The sequence below is a fragment of the Zophobas morio genome, unplaced genomic scaffold (genome assembly GCF_036711695.1).
Source record: "Zophobas morio isolate AGI-343-1 ecotype UQ-CSIRO unplaced genomic scaffold, CSIRO_AGI_Zmor_V1 ptg000008l, whole genome shotgun sequence".
Lineage (NCBI taxonomy): Eukaryota > Metazoa > Arthropoda > Insecta > Coleoptera > Tenebrionidae > Zophobas > Zophobas morio.
The window spans coordinates 1,124,731-1,148,083 of record NW_026972113.1 but is presented as its reverse complement, the minus strand read 5'-3'; the positions used below and the strand labels follow the sequence as shown (position 1 = coordinate 1,148,083).

Sequence of the window (23,353 nt, the reverse complement as noted above, 5' to 3'; positions counted from 1 at the left end):
CCATATAAAATTGCGCATTCAGAGTTGTGAATAGAAAAATGTCGATAATTGGGATGAAACCGTAAACAAGGTGGATATGCAACGGTAGGTTCGCAGTCGCTGGAGATTGGTTAATGTTTGGTTGCCTAACCCGAGGGGTTGCCGGCTTTTGTGAATAAACGGGCTTCCACTTAGGTAATAGAAAAGCGGAGCTTCAGCAGCAAATTCGTTTAAATTAGAGCGGAAGTAAAATGGCTGCAACAACACGAACTTGTAGTTTTTTTGTTTAATTCCTACTATTTCGTATTGTATATTTTTGCATATTTTGCTTATTTAACTATTTTTTTGCATTGATTGAATATTTTAATGTTACGGTACGACGCCTATGGGTTCTAGTATGTAAGGCGATGATGACTCATCGACCGGGCGGCGTTCGCTCACGAAAAGCCTGGAATCGGAAGTCGCGATGGGAAACCCAGAAAAACCTCGAAGCGGCCTAGCATGGTTTGGCATCCAGGGCGATTTTCTATTGAGCGCCCCCCATATACTAAAACAACAAATACTAATGTGCTTACGGGTCTTTATTTTGGCAAAATATTCTATGACTTTATAAAAATTTATTTTCCTCTCTTTTTCAATTGATAAAGTGGAAAGATTTTTTTGGTGACGTTAGCAGTGAGATTTATAAACTTGTCAGTTGCCAAGTGGGCGTTGATAGTAACTTTGCCGTATTTAAAAGGGTTGTAGAAGAAAAGTGAAGGATTTAAGTTGATTAATACAAAAACTTACTATTTTAGACATGTTTTAAGTTCCTTGTTATGAATAAATGGCTATGTATATTAAGAAAGAGAAGGAAAAATATAAGCCCCGCCCACCCACCCTATCCCGATTGTGATGATTTTTTCTTAGTCGTCGAGATTTTTTTTTAGAATTTAAATGCCAAATTCTTATTATTTCTCTACAAAAAACTACCATGTAAGACATTAGTTTGACTATCGTGTTATTTAAAGAGTAGTTTGTATATTAAGAAAAAATTAAAGCCAAAGATTAAGCCCACCCATACCTGCCTTGATCTAAATAGTAATGAAGTTTTCATTCGTTGGCAGATTTAGAGGCGGAGCCTAAATGCAAAATCCATAATTCTTTACGAAAATTCACCATTTTAAACGTGTTTTAATTTTCTAAGAATTAAAAAAATCATCACAATTGAGACTGGGTGGGTGGGCGGGGTTTATATTTTGCCTTTTTTTCTTAACATACATAAAATTCTTTGAACAACACGATCCCCAAAAACATATTTTTAATTTCTTGTAAATAAATAACTATTTTGCAGTTAAGCTTCGTCCTATTGTTTCACGGCGAATAAAAAAAATCATTACAATTGAGAGAGGGCGGGTGAGCGGGCTTACATTTTGTTTTTTTTTCGATATGTGTAGACTTCTTTGACAACATGAAACTTAAAACATGTTTAAAATTGAAAATTTGTATAAGGAAAAATCGATCAATATTTCCTTGCAAAAACAATTTTAACCATGTTTTAAGTCACTTGTTATGAAAAGATGGGTATGTATATTAAGAATAGAAGGCTAAAAATATAAGCCCCGCCCACCCGCCCTATCTCAATTCTGATGATTTTTTTAATTCATCGGAAGCCGAGGAGCGAGGCTTAATTGCATGATCGATATTTCTCTATACAAATTTACCATTTTAAACGTGTTTTAAGTTTCTTGCTATGAAAAATGGCCGTGTACATTTAAAAAAAGACAAAGCATAAGCCCCGCCCACCCACCCTATCTCGATGGTAATAATTTTTTTATTCGTCGAGATTTTTTTTTGTTTAAATGTAACATTTTTATTATTTCTCTACAAGAAACTACGTACCATGCAAGCCATTTGTTTGAGTATCGTGTTATTGAAACAATACTAAGTATTTTAAGAAAACATTAAAGCATTGCCACCCAAACCTGCAATGATCTAAATGGTAATGAAGTTTTCATTCGTTGGGAGACCTAGGGGCGGAGCCTAATGGCAAAATCCATATTTATTTACAAAAATTAACCATTTTAAACGTGTTTTAAGTTTCTAAAAATTAAAAAAATCATCACAATTAAGATTGGGTGGGTGGGCGGGGCTTATATTTTGCCTTGTTTGCTTAATATACATAGTATTCTTTGTACAACACGATCCTCAAAAACATATTTTTTACTTCTTGTAAAGTCGTAACTATTTTGCAGTTAAGTTTTGTCTTCTTAATTCACGGCGAATAAAAAAATTACTACAAATGAGAAAGGGCGGGTGGGCGGGCTTATATTTTTTTTTGTGTTACGTGTTGACTTTTCACAACATGAAGCTTAAAACTAATTTAAAATAAAAAATTTCTGTAAGAAAATGTCGATTCTGCAATTAGGCCCCGCCCCATAATTGCAAAATCCATATTTCCTTGCAAAAACCATTTTAACAATGTTTTAAGTTTCTTGTTATGAAAAGATGGCTATGTGTATTAAGAAAAGAAAACAAGATATAAGCCCCGCCCACAGGCCCTATCTCAATTCTGACGATTTTTTTATTCGTCGTAACCCGAGGGGCGGAGCTTAACTGCAAAATCGATACTTTCGTACAAAAATCTATCGAAAACATTCATTGAAAATGGAAAATCTAGAAAAAGATATTGTAATTAATTATAAATGATTTTTTTATTGTTCGTAAGCAGAGGGGAGGGGCTTAGTTGCAAGATCCATATTTTTTATATGAGTATTTACCACTTTAAACATGTTTTAAGTTTCCTGCTATGAGAAAAAATGGCTATGTATATTAAGAAAAAAAAAATAGAAAATATAAACCCCGCCCACCCGCCCTATCGCGATTGTGATGATTTTTTTTTAATTGTCGAGATTTTTTTTGAATTTAAATGCAAAATTCTTATTATTTCTCGACAAAAAAAATACCATATAAGACATTTGTTTGAGTAAGGTGTTATTAAAAGAATACTATGTGTATTAAGAAAACATTAAAGCCCCACCCATATCTGCCCTGATCTAAATAGTAATGAAGTTTTCATTCGTTGGTAGATCTAGAGGCGGAGCCTAATTGCAAAACCCATATTTCCTCACAAAAATTTACCATTTCAAACGTGTTTTAAGTTTCTAAGAATTAAAAAATCATCACAATTGAGATAGGGTGGGTGGGCGGGGTTTATATTTTGCGTGTTTTTCTTAATATACACAGTATTCTTTGAACAAGATGATCCCCAAAAACATATTTTTAATTTCTTGTAAATAAATAACTATTTTGCAGTTAAGCTTCGTCCCATTGTTTCACGGCGAATAAAAAAAATCATTACAATTGAGAGAGGGCGGGTGGGCGGGCTTACATTTTGCCTTTTTGTTTTAATATGTGTAGACTTCTTTTGACAACATGAAACTTAAAACATGTTTAAAATTGAAAATTTGTATAAGGAAAAATCGATCAACATTTCCTTGCAAACACAATTTTAAGCATATTTTAAGTTTCTTGTTATGAAAAGATGGGTATGTATATTAAGAATAGAAGGCTAAAAATATAAGCCCCGCCCACCCGCCCTATCGCAATTCTGATGATTTTTTTTATTCATCTTAAGCTGAGGGGCGAGGCTTAATTCCATGGTCGATATTTCCCTATACAAAATTACCATTTAAAATATGTTTTAAGGTTCTTACTATTACAAAGTGGCTATGTATATTAAAAAAAAAAAAGAGAAAGCATAAGCCCCGCCCACCCACCCTACCTCGATTGTTATAAATTTTGTATTCGTCGAAATTTCTTTTTTGGTTTAAATGCAAATTTTTTTATTATTTCTTTACAAGAAACTACCATGCAAGTCATTCGTTTGAGTATCGTGTTATTGAAACAATACTAAGTATTTTAAGACAACATTCAAGCCAAAGATTAAGCCCCACCCAAACCTGCAATGATCTAAATGGTAATGAAGTTTTCATTCGTTGGGAGACCTAGGGCGGGGCGTAATTGCAAAACCCATATTTCTTTACAAAAATTTACCATTTTAAACGTGTTTTAATTTTCTAAGAATTAAAAAAATCATCACAATTAAGATGGGGTGGGTGGGCGGGGTTTATATTTTGTCTTTTTTTCTTAACATACATAACGTTCATTGAACAACACAATCCCCAGAAACATATTTTTAATTTATTGTAAATAAATAACTATTTTCAGTTAAGCTTCGTCCCATTGTTTCACGGCCAAAAAAAAATCATCACAATGGAGATAGGGCGGGTGGGCGGGCTTACACTTTGCCTTTTTGTTTTAATATGTGTGAACTTCATTTCACAACATGAAACTTAAAACATGTTGGAAAATTTATATAAGGAAATATCGGTTTTGCAAATAGACTCCGCCCCCTAATTGCAAAATCCATATTTCCAAAAAACCATTTTAACAATGTTTTAAGTTTCTTGTTATCAAAAGATGGCTATGTATATTAAAAAAATGAGGCAAAATATAAGCCCCGCCCACCCGCCCTGTCTCAATTCTGATGATTTTTTTATTCGTCGTAAGCCGAGGGCCGGGGTTTAATTGCAAGATCCATATTTGTCTACAAGAATTTACCATTTTAAACATGTTTTAAGTTTCTTGTTATGAAAAAATGGCTACATATATTAACAAAAAAAAAGGAAAATATAAGCCCCGCCCACCCACCCTATCTCGATTGTGATGTCTTTTTTCAATCATCGAGATTTTGTTTTTTTAATTTAAATGCAAAATCCTTATGATTTCTCAAAAAAAAATTACCATGTAAACCATTTGTTTGAGTATCGTGTTATTAAAAGAATACTATGTATATTAGAAAAACATTAAAGCCAAAGATTAAGCCCCACCCATATCTGCCCTGATCTAAATAGTGATGAAGTTTTCATTCGTTGTTAGATCTAGAGGCGGAGCCTAATGGCAAAATCAATATTTCTTTACAAAAATTTACCATCTTAAACGTGTTTTAAGTTTCTAAGAATTAAAAAAATCATCACAATTAAGATTGGGTGGGTGGGCGGGGCTTATATTTTACATTGTTTGCTTAATATACATAGTATTCTTTGTACAACACGATCCTCAAAAACATATTTTTAATTTCTTGTAAAGTCGTAACTATTTTGCAGTTCAGTTTCGTCCTCTTGGTTCACGGCGAATAAAAAAATTACTACAAATGAGAAAGGGCGGGTGGGCGGGCTTATATTTTCTCTTTGTGTTACGTGTGGACTTCTTTTCACAACAGGAAGCTTAAAACTAATTTAAAATAGAAAATTTCTGTAAGAAAATGTCGATTCTGCAATTAGGCCCCGCCCCATAATTGCAAAATCCATATTTCCTTGCAAAAACCATTTTAACAATGTTTTAAGTTTCTTGTTATGAAAAGATGGCTATGTGTATTAAGAAAAGGAAACAAAATATAAGCCCCGCCCACCCGCCCTATCGCGATTGTGATGATTTTTTTTTAATTGTCGAAATTTTTTTTGAATTTAATTGCAAAATTCTTATTATTTCTCGACAAAAAAACTACCATATAAGACATTTGTTTGAGTAACGTGTTATTAAAAGAATACTATGTGTATTAAGAAAACATTAAAGCCAAAGATAAAGCCCCACCCATATCTGCCCTGATCTAAATAGTAATGAAGTTTTCATTCGTTGATAGATCTAGAGGCGGAGCCTAATTGCAAAACCCATATTTCCTCACAAAAATTTACCATTTCAAACGTGTTTTAAGTTTCTAAGAATTAAAAAAATCATCACAATTGAGATAGGGTGGGTGGGCGGGGTTTATATTTTGCGTGTTTTTCTTAATATACACAGTATTCTTTGAACAACATGATCCCCAAAAACATATGTTTACTTTCTTGTAAAGAAATGAATATTTTGCAGTTAAGTTCCTTCCCCTTGGTTCACGGCGAATAAAAAAATCATTACATTTGAGATAGGGCGGGTGGGCGGGCTTTCATTTTGTCTTTTTGTTTTAGTATGTGTAGACTTTTTTTCACAATATGAAACTTAAAACATCTTTAAAATGGAAACTTTGTATAAGGAAATATCGATTTTGGAATTAGGCTTCGCCCCGCAATGGCAAAATCCATATTTCTTTGCAAAAACCATTTTAATCTTGTTTTAAGTTTCTTGTTATTAAAATCGGCTATGTATATTAAGAAAAGAAGGCAAAATATAAACCCCGCCCACCCACCCGGTCTCAATTCTGACGATTTTTTTTTTATTCGTCGTAAGCCGAGGGGTAGGTTTTAATTACAATTAAATCTATGAGAATTTACCATTTTAAATATGCTTTAAGTTTCTTGTTATGAAAAAATTGCTATGTATATTAAAAAAAAGGGGGAAATATAAGCCCCGCCCACCCGCCTTATCTCAATTGTGATGTTTTTTTTTAGATTTAAATACAAAATCTTATTATTTCTCTAAGACATTTGTTTGAGTATCGTGTTACTCAAAGAATACTATGTATATTAAGAAAAAAATATAGCCAAAGATTAAGCCCCACCCATGCCTGCCCTGATCTAAACATTGAAGTTTTCATTCGTTAGCAGACCTAGAGGCGGAGCCTACGAAGGACGAAAAGGACGAAGGACGAAGGACGAAAATGACAAATGACGAAGGACGAAAAGAATGAAGGACGAAAAAAGGACGGAGGACCAAAACGACGAAGGACGAAGGACGAAGTACCAGAAATGAACGAAGGACGAAAAAAGAATGAATTACGAAAAAAGGACGAAGGACGAAAAGGACGAGAGACGAAGGACGAAAAGAACGAAGAACGAAAAGGACGAAGGATGATAAGAACGAAAGACGAAAAGGACGAAGGACGGGAAAAGGACGAAGGACGGGAAAAGGACGAAGGACGAAGAACGAAAAAGACAAATGACGAGGGACGATAAGAATGAAAGACGAAAAATGACGAAGAACGAAAACAACAAAGGGCGAAGGACGAAAAAAGGACGAAGGACGAAAAGGACGAAGGACGAAGGACGAGAAAAGAATGAAGGACGAAAAGGTCGAATGACGAAAAGAACGAAGGACGAAAAGGACGAAGGATGAAAAGAACGAAAGACGAAAAGCACGAAGGACGAAAAGGACGAAGGACGGGAAAAGGACGAAGGACGGGAAAAGGACGAAAATGACAAATGACGAAGGACGATAAGAATGAAGAACGAAAAAAGGACGAAGAACGAAAACGACGAAGGGCGACGGACGAAGTACGAGAAATAAACGAAGGACGAAAAAAGGACGAAGGACGAAAAAAGGACAAATGACGAATAGGACGAAAGACAAAAATAACTAACGACGAAAAGGACGAAGGACGATAAAAGAACGAAGAATGAAAAGGACAAGGGACGAGGATGAAAAGGACGAAGGACGAGAAAAGAACGAAGGACGAAAAGGACGAAGGATGAAAAGAACGAAAGACGAAAAGGACGAAGGACGAAAAGGACGAAGGACGGGAAAAGGACGAAAATGACAAATGACGAAGGACAATAAGAATGAAGGACGAAAAAAGTACGAAGGACGAAAACGAGGAAGGACGAAGGACGAAGTACGAGAAATGGACAAAGGACGAAAAAAGGACGAAGAACGAAAAAAGGACAAAAGACGAAAAAAGGACGAAGGACGAAAAGGACAAGGGACGAAGAACGAAAAGGACGAAGAACGAGAAAAGGACGAAGGACGAAAAGGTCGAATGACGAAAAAAGGACGAAGGACGAAAGCGACGAAGGACGAAGGACGAAGTACGAGAAATGGACGAAGGACAAAAAAAGGACGAAGTACGAGAAATGGACAAAGGTCGAAAAAAGGACGAAGGACGAAAAAAGGACAAATGACGAATAGGACGAAAGACAAAAATAACGAACGACGAAAAGGACGAAGGGCGATAAAAGAACGAAGAATGAAAAGGACAAGGGACGAGGATGAAAAGGACGAAGGACGAGAAAAGAACGAAGGACGAAAAGGACGAAGGATGAAAAGAACGAAAGACGAAAAGGACGAAGGACGAAAAGGACGAAGGACGGGAAAAGGACGAAAATGACAAATGACGAAGGACAATAAGAATGAAGGACGAAAAAAGTACGAAGGACGAAAACGAGGAAGGACGAAGGACGAAGTACGAGAAATGGACAAAGGACGAAAAAAGGACGAAGAACGAAAAAAGGACAAAAGACGAAAAAAGGACGAAGGACGAAAAGGACAAGAGACGAAGGACGAAAAGGACGAAGAACGAGAAAAGGACGAAGGACGAAAAGGTCGAATGACGAAAAGAACGAAGGACGAAAAGGACGAAGGATGATAAGAACGAAAGACGAAAAGGACGAAGGACGAAAAGGACGAAGGACGGGAAAAGGACGAAGGACGAAGGACAAAGGACGAAGGACGAAAATGACAAATGACGAAGGACGATAAGAATGAAGGACGAAAAAAGGACGAAGGACGAAAAAAGGACGAAGAACGAAAACGACGAAGGGCGAAGGACGAAGTACGAGAAATGAACGAAGGACGAAAAAAGGACGAAGGACGAAAAAAGGACGAAAGACGAAAAGGACGAACGACGAAGGACGAAGTACGACAAATGGACGAAGGACGAGAAAAGAATGAAGGACGAGAAAAGAATGAAGGACGAAAAGGTCGAATGTCGAAAAAAACGAAGGACGAAAAGGACGAAAGATGAAAAGAACGAAAGACGAAAAGAACGAAGGACGAAAAGAACGAAGGATGAAAAGAACGAAAGACGAAAAGGATGAAGGACGAAAAGGACGAAGGACGGGAAAAGGACGAAAATGACAAATGACGAAGGACGATAAGAATGAAGGACGAAAAAAGGACGAAGGACGAAAACGACGAAGGACGATAAGAATGAAGGACGAAAAAAGGACGAAGGACGAAAACGACGAAGAACGAAGTACGAGAAATGGACAAAGGACGAAAAAAGGACGAAGAACAAAAAAAGGACGAAAGACGAAAAAAGGACGAAGGACGAAAAGGACAAGGGACGAAGGACGAAAAGGACGAAATACGAGAAAAGGACGAAGGACGAAAAGGTCGAATGACGAAGAAAGGACGAAGGGCGAAGACGACGAAGGACGAAGTACGAGAAATGGACGAAGGACGAAGGACGAAGTACGAGAAATGGACGAAGGACGAAAAAAGGACAAATGATGAATAGGACGAAAGACAAAAATAACGAACGACGGAAAGGACGAAGGACGAATAAAGGACGAAGAACGAAAAGGACAAGGGACGAAGGACGAAAAAGACGAAGGACGAGAAAAGGACGAAAGACGAAAAGGACGAACGACGAAGGACGAAGTACGAGAAATGGACGAAGGACGAGAAAAGAATGAAGGACGAAAAGGTCGAATGTCGAAAAGAACGAAGGACGAAAAGGACGAAGGATGATAAGAACGAAAGACGAAAAGGACGAAGGACGAAAAGGACGAAGGACGGGAAAAGGAAGCTCATGTTTTTACGAAGGTTTCATTTAATATTTCAGCTACTGTAAATAATCCCGAGTTTTAGGTAAAAGGGTTGGTGAATTCCTTTAGCAAAATGCCGATAATTCAAGAGAAGATTTGATGTGTTAAATACACCAAGCCCTCCCACCACTTTTTTTTTAGTTCTCTTCCTATATGAATTAGTTCGTGTTGGGTTTTCGTTAGGTGAAATTCGAAAGTGTAAAAGTGTTTTAAAAATTGTTTATCATCTAGTATTTTGTGAAATAGTAGTATCGACTAAACAAAAAATGTCTTATCTTTCAAAAAAACTAAGCCCCCCACCCACCCCCCCCTTCTTCTCATTTTGACGACTAATTTAATTCAGATCGGATAAAATGTGAACAATATGTCATAGACTTGTGGTGCACTAGATTATCAACACTTCGTTAGTATAAGTAAATTTCTTATTCTAAAAAAGAAATTCAGTAAACAAAGAACCACACTTGTTTATAAACAAAAAACCTTGATGTCTATGTATGTAGGTTGAATCTTGTCTGTTGTCTGGGGTTTTTCCTAACACGTGCATTCACATCCCATTGCTCATTTTGTAACTGCTTAAAATGATAAGAAGACGTAGAGAAATGCTATCATAATTTGACCCGTAACCAACATATACGTAAATAACAACCTTTCCGATAACTTCTTATCAAAAAATTAATTATATGCAAAATTTGCATCATCCTTGTAAACAGTCTAATAAACATTGTGGTTTTTCCTTGTTATAACGCCAGCATGAAGGTTTTCCCCACGAGTGCCACTTATCTGCACAATTGCAGCAACAGTAGTCAAACACACATATAAAAGCCTCCCATGAAACCCACAAACCAGTTCCCATCAACTCGTTCAAGCCAAAACACCAAAATGAAGACCTTGGTTTGCCTTTTCGTCGTCACCATCATCGCCACTTCGATGGTAAACAGTTCAAAATATTTCTAAATCGATCTTATTACATTGTACTAAATTTAGGCAGACAACTTCCATCAAAAAATGCAAGAATACAGCCAACAATGCAAATCCGAAACTGGAATATCCAATGAGGCCTTGTCGCAAATCCTCAGACCCTCTGACGACCCAAAACGCAAGGAACATATTTTCTGTATTTTGAAAAAAGCTGGATTTATGAACGACGACGGAGATTTGCTTGTTGACGCTATTGTGGCTGAATACACTCAAGGTGGTTCTAATCCTGAAGGCATAGAAAAGATAACGAAGAAGTGTGCCGTGAAGAAGGAGAGTCCTCCGGAGACTGCCACCCACTTCATCGAATGCGTACATCGACCCAGACCGAAGAGATACGTGTTGTTTAGAAATGTTGCAGCAGAAGAATAGAAATAAATTGATTTTTCCTAAAACTCCAGCGACTTATTTGGAAAAACAAGAATCGTTGCTTTATTTGTTTAAAAATAGGGAGCCATTAGCTTCTCGCTAGCGATTTCAGGGATCGCAAATTATGGTGGATGCGCCGGGATATTAATTCCGAGAAGTCGGTTCTAGACCCTGTGTAATTAATTGTTCTCTCTCTGGCAGTGCTTCAAGTCGTAAGCACAACATTTAAAGTACATATTATTCCCAGTTCAGCCAAGTAAGGTATTACCAAACATTGTAGGGGTATTAAGACTGTACTTTTCAATTAGAGCGAACGTGCTGCTGCCTTCACTCAACAACCCTTACGTAAAAAACGTTTGTCCAAAGCTTCATTTGCAGACAATTACCTCAATCAAGTTTGAATTCAAAATTAAAAATTAGTGCAGCAGATTTATATAACATGAACGAAATGAAACAGACTGCATTAATTCCCACAACAAAAAAAAATCAAAATTGTGGTGACTGTAAACACTAATTTTGATTAAAGCTCCAATTAAACGAAAACCATCGATAAAAGGGATTAGTAGGGGTTTTTAGGCAAAAATTGAATTTTTTTATGGTTCATGAATATTCATGACTTGTATTGCAACAACTGTGATTAAAAATATTTGGTGATTTGTATGTAAAAAAAAAAACTGGATAAAAATACCGGTGAATGTTTTATGAGCAAGCGTCGATTTTATTTCACTAGAATCGAGAAAAGAGCTTCATAAGGATGTCATTACGTTCGATAAATGTCCACATGCAACAAGTGACTAATAGTGCTCCGGTTACGTAGTTGATTGTCCAATTTCACAGTTTTAATTTTACAGAAGTTTCGACGTTTTGTGTCATCGTGTTCAACGTCAGCTGGGAGGAGATTAAACGAAACCAATTTCCTAAAAGTTATCGAGTTAAGTGAACTAGTACTAGAGAGGTAATTATTAATTTCAATAAAAATAAAGTCGGTTTTAATGGCTTTGTGGGTTTCTAAACATAACGAACATTTGTAATCGAGTCATCCTTGTTATTATATCTGTATACGTTTTTTGTATCGTATTGTTACGAAAGAAACCCATACACCGCCCCGGTACGACGCCTATGGGTTCTAGTATGTACGGCGATGATGACTCATGGGCCGGGCGGCGTTCGCTAACGAAAAGCCTGGAAGCGGAAGTCGCGATGGGAAACCCAGAAAAACCTCGAAGAGGCTGCGGATCTTAAGCACGATGTTTTCAATTTTAATTTCTAAAAGCTCTAGACTCGGAACAGACCAGAATATCCCCATTTTACGATAAATCTGAAAAGCTCCAAGTAAAAAATGATCAAAATTTTGTTTAAAAGTTAAGCAATTAAAAACACTTACATTTAAATTTGTTAGTACGGTTATTGAACAAAAAACAGAAACAAAAAATAAATTAGGATTTAAATAAAAAATCCGCTGTGATCTGTTTCGCACTTTCCATCAAAATAAATCTCGCTACGGCTCTGGTTGTTTTAATATTTGATTTGATGGGGACCCTCTTCTCAACTGACGCTGAAGTACAGTACTGTGTAATAAAAAAAGGACAGGATAAAATATTGACCCTAGAAACGAAGTTCACACTGTGATTTTATTATACAAAAATGTGTCGATTTCTGCTCCCGTGCAACAAATGTGTGACGTCATCTCCAATTTGACAAAAAACCGTTCGTGCGATTAAATTAATTCATCATATTTGCTCTTAATCAATACACACATACAATTTCCATATCAAGCTTCAATAGAATTCGAATTCACGCATCATCGCACAATATTACATAAATAATTCAGAGAAAGCTCTCACTCAAATATTAATCGCGATATTTTGGAACGTAATTGCATGCGATAGCATTGTTTCGAAATTTGCTATTATGTGCTTAATGTGGCGTATTTTTCCAACATTGAAACACTTTGTTGTTGGCTTCGGCCTGAAGTTGAAAAATTTGCAGAATGTGGAAAGTTAAATAACATGCAATCTTCGCATAATGAAGTTTTATTTCCTTGTCTCGAACGAAATCTCATGCGGGAATGCTTTTTAGAAAAATGCCTCCATTATTTCATGACTCAAGTACAATTGAAGGTGAAACGTGCAGGTATAAATCCACCGGGATTAAACTTTCTTATCTAAATGTAAATTTTCTAAAATTTATAAATTATGTTGCTGTGTTTAAAATTAATTAAAAGTGGGTGCTAATTTTAATAGTAAAAAATTTATTTCTTTATTGGAAAGTTGGTTAATTAGCGCCGATTACTTAGTAAACTCGAAACTTAAGTACAACGTAAACAATAGCGCCAGATTTTTCAAAATAAACTGTCTGTAACAATAGGTTCGTTTTTTTTTGTTATTAAAAGCAAACTTACTCGTCAATATTTGTGGAATAAATTGGGAAAAAAACGTAATCTTGCGGCTGTAAACCCTCCATCCCAAACAAATAAACCTAAAGGAAATGGATCTCGCAAAGTTCGGACCCTACTAAGCCAGAGAAAATTATTGCGTGCTGAAAGTTCATATCGTGAATATTTATACAATGTACTCGTTATATGAATTATTGATCGGAGATCACTGGAAAATAGTTTCACACAAAAACGGCTTATACCAATAAAAATGTGAACAAAGTTTGGTATGGAGAAGAATGAATAATCAGCCCGTCCGGCCAGGAAAAATTTGCCTTGGGAGTTCTAGTAATGTTGTTGTTTTTGAAAGAAAGTTTTCCGATAAAAGGTTGCTTTCAAGAAGAAAAACAACGTGAATTAGGGGAAACAGTGGTCTAGATTGGACAGTTATTGAGCATATTGAAAATCACTTACAAGCCTGCCAAATTCATTAATATGATGTTTTTTTAAAGACACTTTTAGATATATTGTAAGCTCGGAATTATGCAAAAAATTTCTGAAATACGCAAGAAAACTTAACTATTTCGGTGTATTCTATTACTCTATTAACAAGTTATTTTATTGTCTAACTAGTTACTCCCTTGAAAAATATTATTACTTACATTTATTACAATATGTTTTCTCGATTTTGCATTTTAAATTAATGTCTTCGATAAATTTTGTACGAAAGTATAGATTTTGCAATTAGGCTCCGCCTCTTGGTCTGACAACGAATGAAAAGTTCGTCATATTTGAATTTGGAATGGATATAAATGGGGCTTAATTTTTGGCTTACGATATGTTTTTTATTTCTTGTACAGAAATCAGGATTTTGCAATTAAGCTCCGCCCCTCGGCTTACGACGAATACAAAAAATCATCACAATTGAGATAGGGCGGGTGGGCGGGGCTTATATTTTGCCTTCTTTTTCTTAATATACATGGTCATCTTTTCATTACAAGAAACTTAAAACATGGTTAAAATGGTTTGCAAGCAAACATGGATTTCGCAATTATGGGGCGGAGCCAAATTGGAAGATCCATATTTCCGTGCAAAAATTTTACATTTTAGACGTGTTTTAAGAATTAAAATAATCATCACAATTCAGATGGGGTTAAAGTTTGTCAGCAGTACCTTCTAACATAAAATTGATTTTGGCAAATGAGACACCCTGTAAGAAGGAAAAGGGTGGGTGGGCGGGGCTAATAGCTGTTAACATAAGACTGATTGGCAAATGAGATACCCACTAAGAACAGAGAGGGCGGGTGGGCGGGGCTATTATTTAAAATTATTTTGCTTCACTGAACTAATTTTTGATGTTTACAATTTTGATATAACTATTATCGTTTTTTCCAGGAATATATTAAATGTGCAATGACGCTCCATTAAGTAAACATCATAAAATAAAGCCAAAGATTAGGTCCCATCCATAGCTGTCTCGTTCTCTATTCTCAATTGTGATGAATTTTTCATTTGTCGTCAAATCGAGGGGCGGGGCTTAAATGCAAGATCCATATTTGTCTACAAGAATTTACAATTTGAACATGTTTTAAGTTTCATATTGTGAAAAGAAGTCTACACAAATTAAAACAAAAAGGTAAAATGTAAGCCCGCCCACCCGCCCTGTCTCAATTGTGATGTTTTTATTCGCCGTGAACCAAAGGGGTGGAGTTTAACTGCAAAATACTTATTTCTTTACAAGAAATTAAAAAAATGATTTTGAGTATGGCGTTGTCCAAAGAACACTATAAATATTAAGAAAAAAGGGTAAAAAATATAAACCCCGCCCACCCACCCCATCTCGACTGTGATGACTTTTTCTGCTTTATACATTTATTTTCTTTGTGCAACAGGATTACTTAAGAACATATTTCACATGGTAAATTCAAGTAGAAAAATAAAGATTTTTCAATTAAGCTCCGCCCCTCGGCTTACGACGAATAAAAAAAAATCATCACAATTGAGACAGGGCGGGTGGGCGGGGCTTACATTTTCCTTTTTTTTCTTAATATACATATCCATCTTTTCATACCAAGAAACTTAAGACATAGTTAAAATTGTATATTTTTTCAAGGAAATATAGATTTTGAAATTAAGGGGCGTAGCCTAATTGCAAAATCTATATTTCCTTATACAAATTTTTCATTTTAAACATGTTTTAAGTTTCATGTTGTGCGGGTAAATTTTTGGTTTAATTTTTTCTTAATATACACAGTATTCTTTGAACAGCACGATACTCATAAATATATTTTTTATTTTTCGTAGAGAACTAATGATTTTGCAGTTAAGCTCCGCCCTCTTGACCCACGACAATGTCTTAAGTTTCATGTTGTGAAAAGAAGTCTACACAAATTAAAACAAAAAGACAAAATGTAAGCCCGCCCACCCGCCCTATCTCAATTGTGATAATTTGTTTTATTCGCCATTAACCAAATGGGTGGAGCTTAACTGCAAAATACTTATTTGTTTACAAGAAATTGAAAACATGTTTTTAAGTATGACGTTGTTCAAAGAATACTATATATATTAAGAAAAAAGGGTAAAATATAAACCCCGCCCACCCACCCCATCTCGCTTATGATGATTTTTTCTGCTTAGTACATTTATTTTCTTTGTACAACACAATCACTTAAGAACATATTTCACATGGTAAATTCATGTAGAAAAATAAGGATTTTTCAATTAAGCTCCGCCCCTCGGCTTACGATGAATAAAGAAAATCATCACAATTGAGATAGGGCGGGTGGGCGGGGCTTATATTTTACCTTTTTTTTCTTAATATACATATCCATCTTTTCATAGCAAGAAACTTAAAACATAGTTAAAATGGTACATTTTTTCAAGGAAATATGGATTTTGCAATTATGGGGCGGAGCCTAATTGCAAAATCGATATTTCCTTATACAAATTTTCCATTTTAAACATATTTTAAGTTTCATGCTGTGAAAAGAAGTCTTCACGTATTAAAACAGAAAGAAAAAATGTAAGCCCGCCCACCCGCCCTATCTCAATTGTAATGATTTCTTTATTCACCTCGAATCAACAGGGCGGAGCCTAACTGCAAAATACTTATTTCTTTGCAAGAAATTAAAACATGTTTTTGAGTATGACATTGTTCAAAGAATACTATATATATTAAGAAAAAAGGGTAAAATATTAACCCGCCCACCCACCCCACCTCGACTGTGATGATTTTTTCTGCTTAATACATTTATTTTCTTTGTACAACACAATCACTTAAGAACATATTTCACATGGTAAATTCTAGTAGAAAAATAAAGATTTTTCAATTAAGCTCCGCCTCTCGACTTACGATGAATAAAAAAAATCATCACAATTGAGATAGGGCGGGTGGGCGGGGCTTATATTATACCGTTTTTTTCTTAATATTCATATCCATCTTTTCATAGCAAGAAACTTAAAATATAGTTAAAATGGTACATTTTTTCAAGGAAATATGGATTTTGCAATTATCGGGCGGAGCCTAATTAAACATGTTTTAAGTTTCTTGTTATGAAAAAATGGCTATGTATGTCAAGAATAAAAAGGCAAAATATAAACTCCGCCCACCCACCCTATCTCGATTGTGGTGATTTTTTTTAATTGTCGAGATATTTTTTTCAAAACTTTTATGCCAAATTCTTATTACTTTTCTACAAGAAACTACCATGTAAGAGATATGTTTGAGTCTCGTGTTATTAAAGGGTACCTTGTATATAAAGAAAAAATTAAAACCAAAAATTAAGCCCACCAATACCTGCCCTGATCTAAATAGTAATGAAACTTTCATTTGTTGGCAGACATAGAGGCGGAGCCTAATTGCCAAATCCATATTTCTTTACAAAAATTTACCATTTTGAATGTGCTTTAAGTTTCTAACAATTAAAAAAATCATTACAATTGAGATGGGGTGGGTGGGCGGGGTTTATATTTTGCGTTTTTTTCTTAATATACATAGTATTACTTGAGCACGATACTCAAAAACATCTTTTTAGTTTCTTGTGATGGAATAAGTATTTTGCAGTTAATCTCCGCTCCCTTGGTTTACAGCGAATAAAAAAAGTCATCACAATTGAGACAGGGCGGGTGGGCGGGCTCACATTTCGTCTTTTTTAAAACATGTTTAAAATGGAAAATTTGTATAAGAAAATATCGATTTTTCAGTTAGTCCCCGCCCCATAATTGCAAAATCCATGTTTCCTTGCTAAAAGCATTTTAATCATGTTTTAAGTTTCTTGTTATGAAAAGATGGCTTTGTATATTAAGAAAAAGGCGGCAAAATATAAGCCCCGCCCACCCACCCTGTCTCGATTGTGATGATTTTTCTTTATCGTTGAGTTTTTTTTTACAATTTAAATGCCAAACTCTTATTATTTCTCTACAAGAAACTACCATGTAAGACATTTGTTTGAGTACCTTGTTATTAAAAGAATACTTTGTATATTAAGAAAAAAATATAGCCCCACCCATACTTGCCCTGATCTAAATAGTAATGAAATCTTCATTGGTTGGCAGACCTAGAGGCGGAGCCTAATTAGAAAATCCATATTTCCGTGCAAAAATTTACCATTTTAAACATGTTTTAAGTTTCTAAGGATTAAAATAATCATCATAATTGAGATGGTGTTAGAGTTAATCATCATTACCTTCTAAGATAAAACTGATTTTGGCAAATGAGATCCCCTCGAAGAACACAGAGGGCGGGTGGGCGGGGCTAGTGCCTTCTAAGATTAAACTGAATTTAGCATATAACATATTTTCTAAGAAAAAAGACGATGGGTGGGCGGGGCTAATAGCTCTTAACCTAAGATTGATTTTGGCAAATGCGATACCCACTAAGAAGGTGGGCGGGCGGGGCTATTATTTAAAATTATTTTGCTTCACTGAACTAATTTTTGATGTTTACAATTTTGATCTAACTATTATCGTTTTTTCCAGGAATATATGAAATGTGCAATGAACGCTCCATTAAGTAAACATCATAATATAAAGCCAAAGATTAGGTCCCATCCATAGCTGTCTCGTTCTCTATTCTCAATTGTGATGAATTTTTCATTTGTCCTCAAATCGAGGGGCGGGGCTTAAATGCAAGATCCATATTTGTCTACAAGAATTTACCATTTAAACATGTTTTAAGTTTCATGATGTGAAGAGAAGTCTTCACGTATTAAAACAAAAAAGTAAAATGTAAGCCCGCCCACCCGCCCTATCTCAATTGTGATTTTTTTTTTCGCCGTGAACCAAAGGGGTGGAGTTTAACTGCAAAATACATATTTCTTTACAAAAACATGTTTTTAAGTATGGCGTTGTCCAAAGAATACTATAAATATTAAGAAAAAAGGGTAAAATATAAACCCCGCCCGCCCACCCCATCTCGATTATGATGATTTTTTCTGCTTAATACATTTATTTTCTTTGTACAACACAATTAGTTAAGAACATATTTCACATGGTAAATTCTAACAGAAAAATAAGGATTTTTCAATTAAGCTCCGCCCCTCGGCTTACGACGAATAAAAAAAAATCATCACAATTGAGACAGGGCGGGCGGGCAGGGCTTACATTTTCGTTTTTTTTCTTAATATACATATTCATCTTTTCATAGCAAGAAACTTAAAACATAGTTAAAATGGTATATTTTTTCAAGGAAATATGGATTTTGCAATTATGGGGAGTAGCCTAATTGCAAAATCGATATTTCCTCAACAAAAATTTTTCATTTTAAACACGTTTTAAGTTTCATGTTGAGCGGCTAAATCTTTGGTTTAATTTTTTCTTAATATACACAGTATTCTTTGAACAGCACGATACTCATAAATATATTTTTTATTTTTCGTAGAGAACTAAGGATTTTGCAGTTAAGCTCCGCCCTCTTGACCCACGACAATGTCTTAAGTTTCATGTTGTGAAAAGAAGTCTACACAAATTAAAACAAAAATGCAAAATACGTATTTATTTACAAGAAATTGAAAACATGTTTTTAAGTATGACGTTGTTCAAAGAATACTATATATATTAAGAAAAAAGGGTAAAATATAAACCCCGCCCACCCACCCGATCTCGCTTATGATGATTTTTTCTGTTTAATACATTTATTTTCTTTGTACAACACAATCACTTAAGAACATATTTCACATGGTAAATTCTAGTAGAAAAATAAAGATTTTTCAATTAAGCTCCGCCTCTCGACTTACGATGAATAAAAAAAATCATCACAATTGAGATAGGGCGGGTGGGCGGGGCTTATAGTATAACGTATTTTTCTTAATATTCATATCCATCTTTTCATAGCAAGAGACTTAAAATATAGTTAAAATGGTACATTTTTTCAAGGAAATATGGATTTTGCAATTATCGGGCGGAGCCTAATTGCAAAATGTATGTTAAGAATAAAAAGGCAAAATATAAACCCCGCCCACCTACCCTATCTCGATTGTGGTGATTTTTTTTAATTGTCGAGATATTTTTTTCAAAACTTTTATGCCAAATTCTTATTACTTTTCTACAAGAAACTACCATGTAAGAGATATGTTTGAGTCTCGTGTTATTAAAGGGTACCTTGTATATAAAGAAAAAATTAAAACCAAAGATTAAGCCCACCAATACCTGCCCTGATCTAAATAGTAATGAAATTTTCATTTGTTGGCAGACATAGAGGCGGAGCCTAATTGCCAAATCCATATTTCTTTACAAAAATTTACCATTTTGAATGTGCTTTAAGTTTCTAATAATTAAAAAAATCATTACAATTGAGATGGGGTGGGTGGGCGGGGTTTATATTTTGCGTTTTTTTCTTAATATACATAGTATTCCTTGAGCACGATACTCAAAAACATGTTTTTAGTTTCTTGTGAAGGAATAAGTATTTTGCAGTTAATCTCCGCCCCCTTGGTTTACAGCGAATAAAAAAAATTATCACAATTGAGACAGGACGGGTGGGCGGGCTCGCATTTCGTCTTTTTTAAAACATGTTTAAAATGGAAAATTTGTATAAGAAAATATCGATTTTTCAGTTAGTCCCCGCCCCATAATTGCAAAATCCATGTTTCCTTGCCAAAACCATTTTAACCAGGTTTTAAGTTTCTTGTTATGAAAAGATGGCTATCTATATTAAGAAAAGAAGGTAAAATATAAGCCCCGCCCACCCACCCTATCGCGATTGTGATGATTTTTTTATTCGTAGTGAGCCAACGGGACAAAGCTTAACTGCAAAATTCTTATTTCTCTACCAGATATTAAAAAGATATTTTTGAGTATCGTGTTTATCAAAAAATACTGTGTATTTTAAGAAAAAAATACAGCCAAAGATTAGGCCCCACCCATACCCGCCTCGTTCTCAATTTTCGATTGTGATGATTTTTTATTTGTCGTCAAATCGAGGGGCAGGGCTTAAATTTACCATTTTAAACATGTCTTAAGTTTCTTGTTATGAATAAATGGCTATGTAAATTAAGAAAGAGAAGGCAAAATATAAGCCCCGCCCACCCACCCTGTCGCGATTGTGATGATTTTTCTTAATTGTCGAGATTTTTTTAATTTAAATGCAAAATTCGTATTATTTCTCTACAGGAAACTACCATGTAAGACATTTGTTTGAGTATCGGGTATATTCAAAGAATACTATGTACAATTGTACATATATTAAGGGGCGGAGCCTAATTGGAAAATCCATATTTCCGTGCAAAAATTTACCATTTTAAACATGTTTTAAGTTTCTAAGGATTAAAACAATCATCACTTTCTGAGATAAAACTGATTTTGGCTAATGAGATAACCTGTAAGAAAAGACAGGGTGGGTGGGCGGGGTTAGTATCTGCTAAGATTAAACTGACTTTGGCAAATTACATACTTTCTAAGAAAAAACAGGGTGGGTGGGTGGGGCTAATATCTTTTAACATAAGACTGATTTTGGCATGTGACATACCTTCTAAGAAAAGAGAGGGTGGGTGGGCGGGGCTATTATATAAAATTGTTTTGCTTCATTGAACTAATTTTTGATGTTTACAATTTTGATGTAAATATTATCGTTTTTGCCATTAAGTAAACATCATAAAATATTAACCTGGATTAATTATGTACAGAGAAAATTGAACGAGAATTCCTTGCTTATTATCATATTAAGCAGGTAGATTTGAGTATTATAGATCACTTATCATTTAATAATAATATTATTGTCAATTTGAGGACTCTAGTTTTACCTAATAAACACTCTTCTGTCCCTAATTTAAATTCAAAGTAAGTAGCTTAAGGTTTTAAATTTGTTTATCAAGCCACTGTAGCATTTAATCCTATTAGGTACACCACACACATTTTTGATAAAAAACCATGTCGTGTTTTTAGGTATTATTATATTTTTGTCTCGTGTGCTATAAGTTTAGTGTGATCAGTTTTAGTTTTGCCAAAGTTTTAGTTGTGTTTATAAATAAAACAAATGCATTCATACGTGCACAAACACGGTAATAATAATATTTGTATGTGATGTCCGAACGCTTTTCTACACATTTCTCTATTTTTAGATATGTTGTGTTATGTATTCTATTTCCGTTAGTGAAAATAGTTGTACGTGTATTTCTGTGTCGAAACGTGACAAGCGAGCATTTTTACCTGAAGCGAATAACATGGAATTTTGAATTTAAATTTGTTATGTTCCTCAGAGTATCGTAAACCTTAGCGCACAATCTGAAGGGTTATGATGTCTTCCGGAACTAAATTTTGGTTTTAATGTTAAAAATTATATCCAACCAACTTTTAGAATCAAATTAATTTGGGCTCAGACAACGACTGGACTTTAATTGCGTTTACTGCTAAATTAAAAATACCTGAGGGCACAAACGCTAAACAAAGAAAATATTTAAATACTGGTTAACATGTTTACTAAAAGTTCAACAACCGCATTAATTAAAATTAAACAATATCCACCCCATCTGTAGACTAACTTCGAGACATATTAAACATTTACGCAAACATATCGAGCAAACTAGAATGCACATTTATTGGTCTATGGAGATTCGCTGCGAAACTCGACTGCACAACATAAATGCAAGCATCCTTCTCAATTTTTCATATTATGAGAGTTCATGTTTGACCCAAATGCACCAGACATTTATTTTTATAAATAAACAAAGCTATTTATATTTCAAAACGTGAAAATTTACACAGACAACAAATATTAGTACGAACAGCCTAAAACCCACGGTTGCTATGACACCGATGAAACTGTGGTTTAAATCGTGTTCAAAAGGTCTGGACGCTAATGTGTAAATTCTTGACTATCGATTTGTGTGAGAAAAGAGTTTTATTTCTTGTTCAAGTGTCTTTCAAGTATCCGGCTTCTTTATCCTTGAACACTTATCGCCGCCTTAGTTGTCATTAATACAGTTAATTTAATTTAATTTAATTTTTAACTCCTTTCCAACTTTTCTCCGCTAGGCAACTCCCCGACCTCCGCCGAAACTCATGCCTGTTAATTGCCCTCATTTTCCCATCTTTCATTTCCACATCAAATTCCAGTAAAAATTCCCCTGAATGATATCAGCCCCAGCAGACGCCAACTTTCGCACTCTCCAACTTTTTTCCCGTCTTTCGAAAGCAAGAGAATTCAATTAAATTCCGCCAGGAAAAATCAACCGACAATTTCGGCCGTGGACTTAACACATAAACGTAGTTAAGTGCTAAAACACTCACCCTGGTGACCGATCAACTGCACCCTGCGTGATTTCACATGACGATGCCCGCAGAGAACTGAAAGCTGAATAACCTGTAGCTCTGTTGGTGGCGTCGCGGCGGTAATGTGCGTCGATACGCGTTTACTCGCTGGAAACGGGAGAGTAAGACACAATGAGTGCGGAAGCAGAACTGAGCCAGACCATATAAGGAACATAACACGAAGTTTGCTCTTTGCTGGAGGAAAATGAATGCGGATTTCGGGGTGGGGTAAGCGGCACAGGTGGCGAAGTCACAAAGGGCGGGTTTTAAAGAGGGAACGGTTGAGGTTCTTTGTCTTGATTAAACAGGAAATGAGGAGGCTCCATGAAAGCTATTTTTCATAACGATAGATATGCGAAGGACTATTGTGTGTATCTTTTATAATTTAATTGAA

General features: G+C 35.1%; 3 protein-coding genes across 3 annotated transcripts in view; 2 read left to right on the top strand and 1 right to left on the bottom strand.

Annotated features, from left to right (window-relative positions):
* Positions 1–23,089, bottom strand: part of LOC135124988 (GTPase-activating Rap/Ran-GAP domain-like protein 3) — a 223,287-nt gene extending 200,198 nt beyond the window's left edge. Inside the window, exon 1 of the mRNA XM_064050239.1 lies at positions 22,939–23,089. The gene's annotated coding sequence lies outside the window, so the exon portion shown is untranslated. The remainder of the gene's footprint in view (positions 1–22,938) is intronic.
* Positions 8,809–9,420, top strand: LOC135125517 (cylicin-2-like). The gene is made up of 2 exons (XM_064051177.1): positions 8,809–9,109; positions 9,188–9,420. The coding sequence occupies exons 1-2, from the start codon at positions 8,809–8,811 to the stop codon at positions 9,418–9,420; spliced, it is 534 nt and encodes a 177-aa protein (XP_063907247.1).
* Positions 10,277–10,867, top strand: LOC135124984 (uncharacterized). Its single transcript, XM_064050234.1, has 2 exons — positions 10,277–10,427; positions 10,482–10,867. Exons 1-2 carry the CDS (start codon positions 10,326–10,328, stop codon positions 10,842–10,844), a joined length of 465 nt encoding a protein of 154 aa, XP_063906304.1. The 5' UTR covers positions 10,277–10,325; the 3' UTR covers positions 10,845–10,867.
* Positions 23,090–23,353: the final 264 nt, after the last annotated feature.

Bases quoted from the DNA above. Each gene is read 5' to 3' on its own strand.
- LOC135124984 (XM_064050234.1), top strand. From the start codon at position 10,326: ATGAAACCCACAAACCAGTTCCCATCAACTCGTTCAAGCCAAAACACC. The intron at 10,428-10,481 runs GTAAACAGTTCA...TACTAAATTTAG, and splicing joins CCATCATCGCCACTTCGATG to GCAGACAACTTCCATCAAAA.
- LOC135125517 (XM_064051177.1), top strand. From the start codon at position 8,809: ATGACGAAGGACGATAAGAATGAAGGACGAAAAAAGGACGAAGGACGA. The intron at 9,110-9,187 runs GTACGAGAAATG...AATGATGAATAG, and splicing joins CGAAGACGACGAAGGACGAA to GACGAAAGACAAAAATAACG.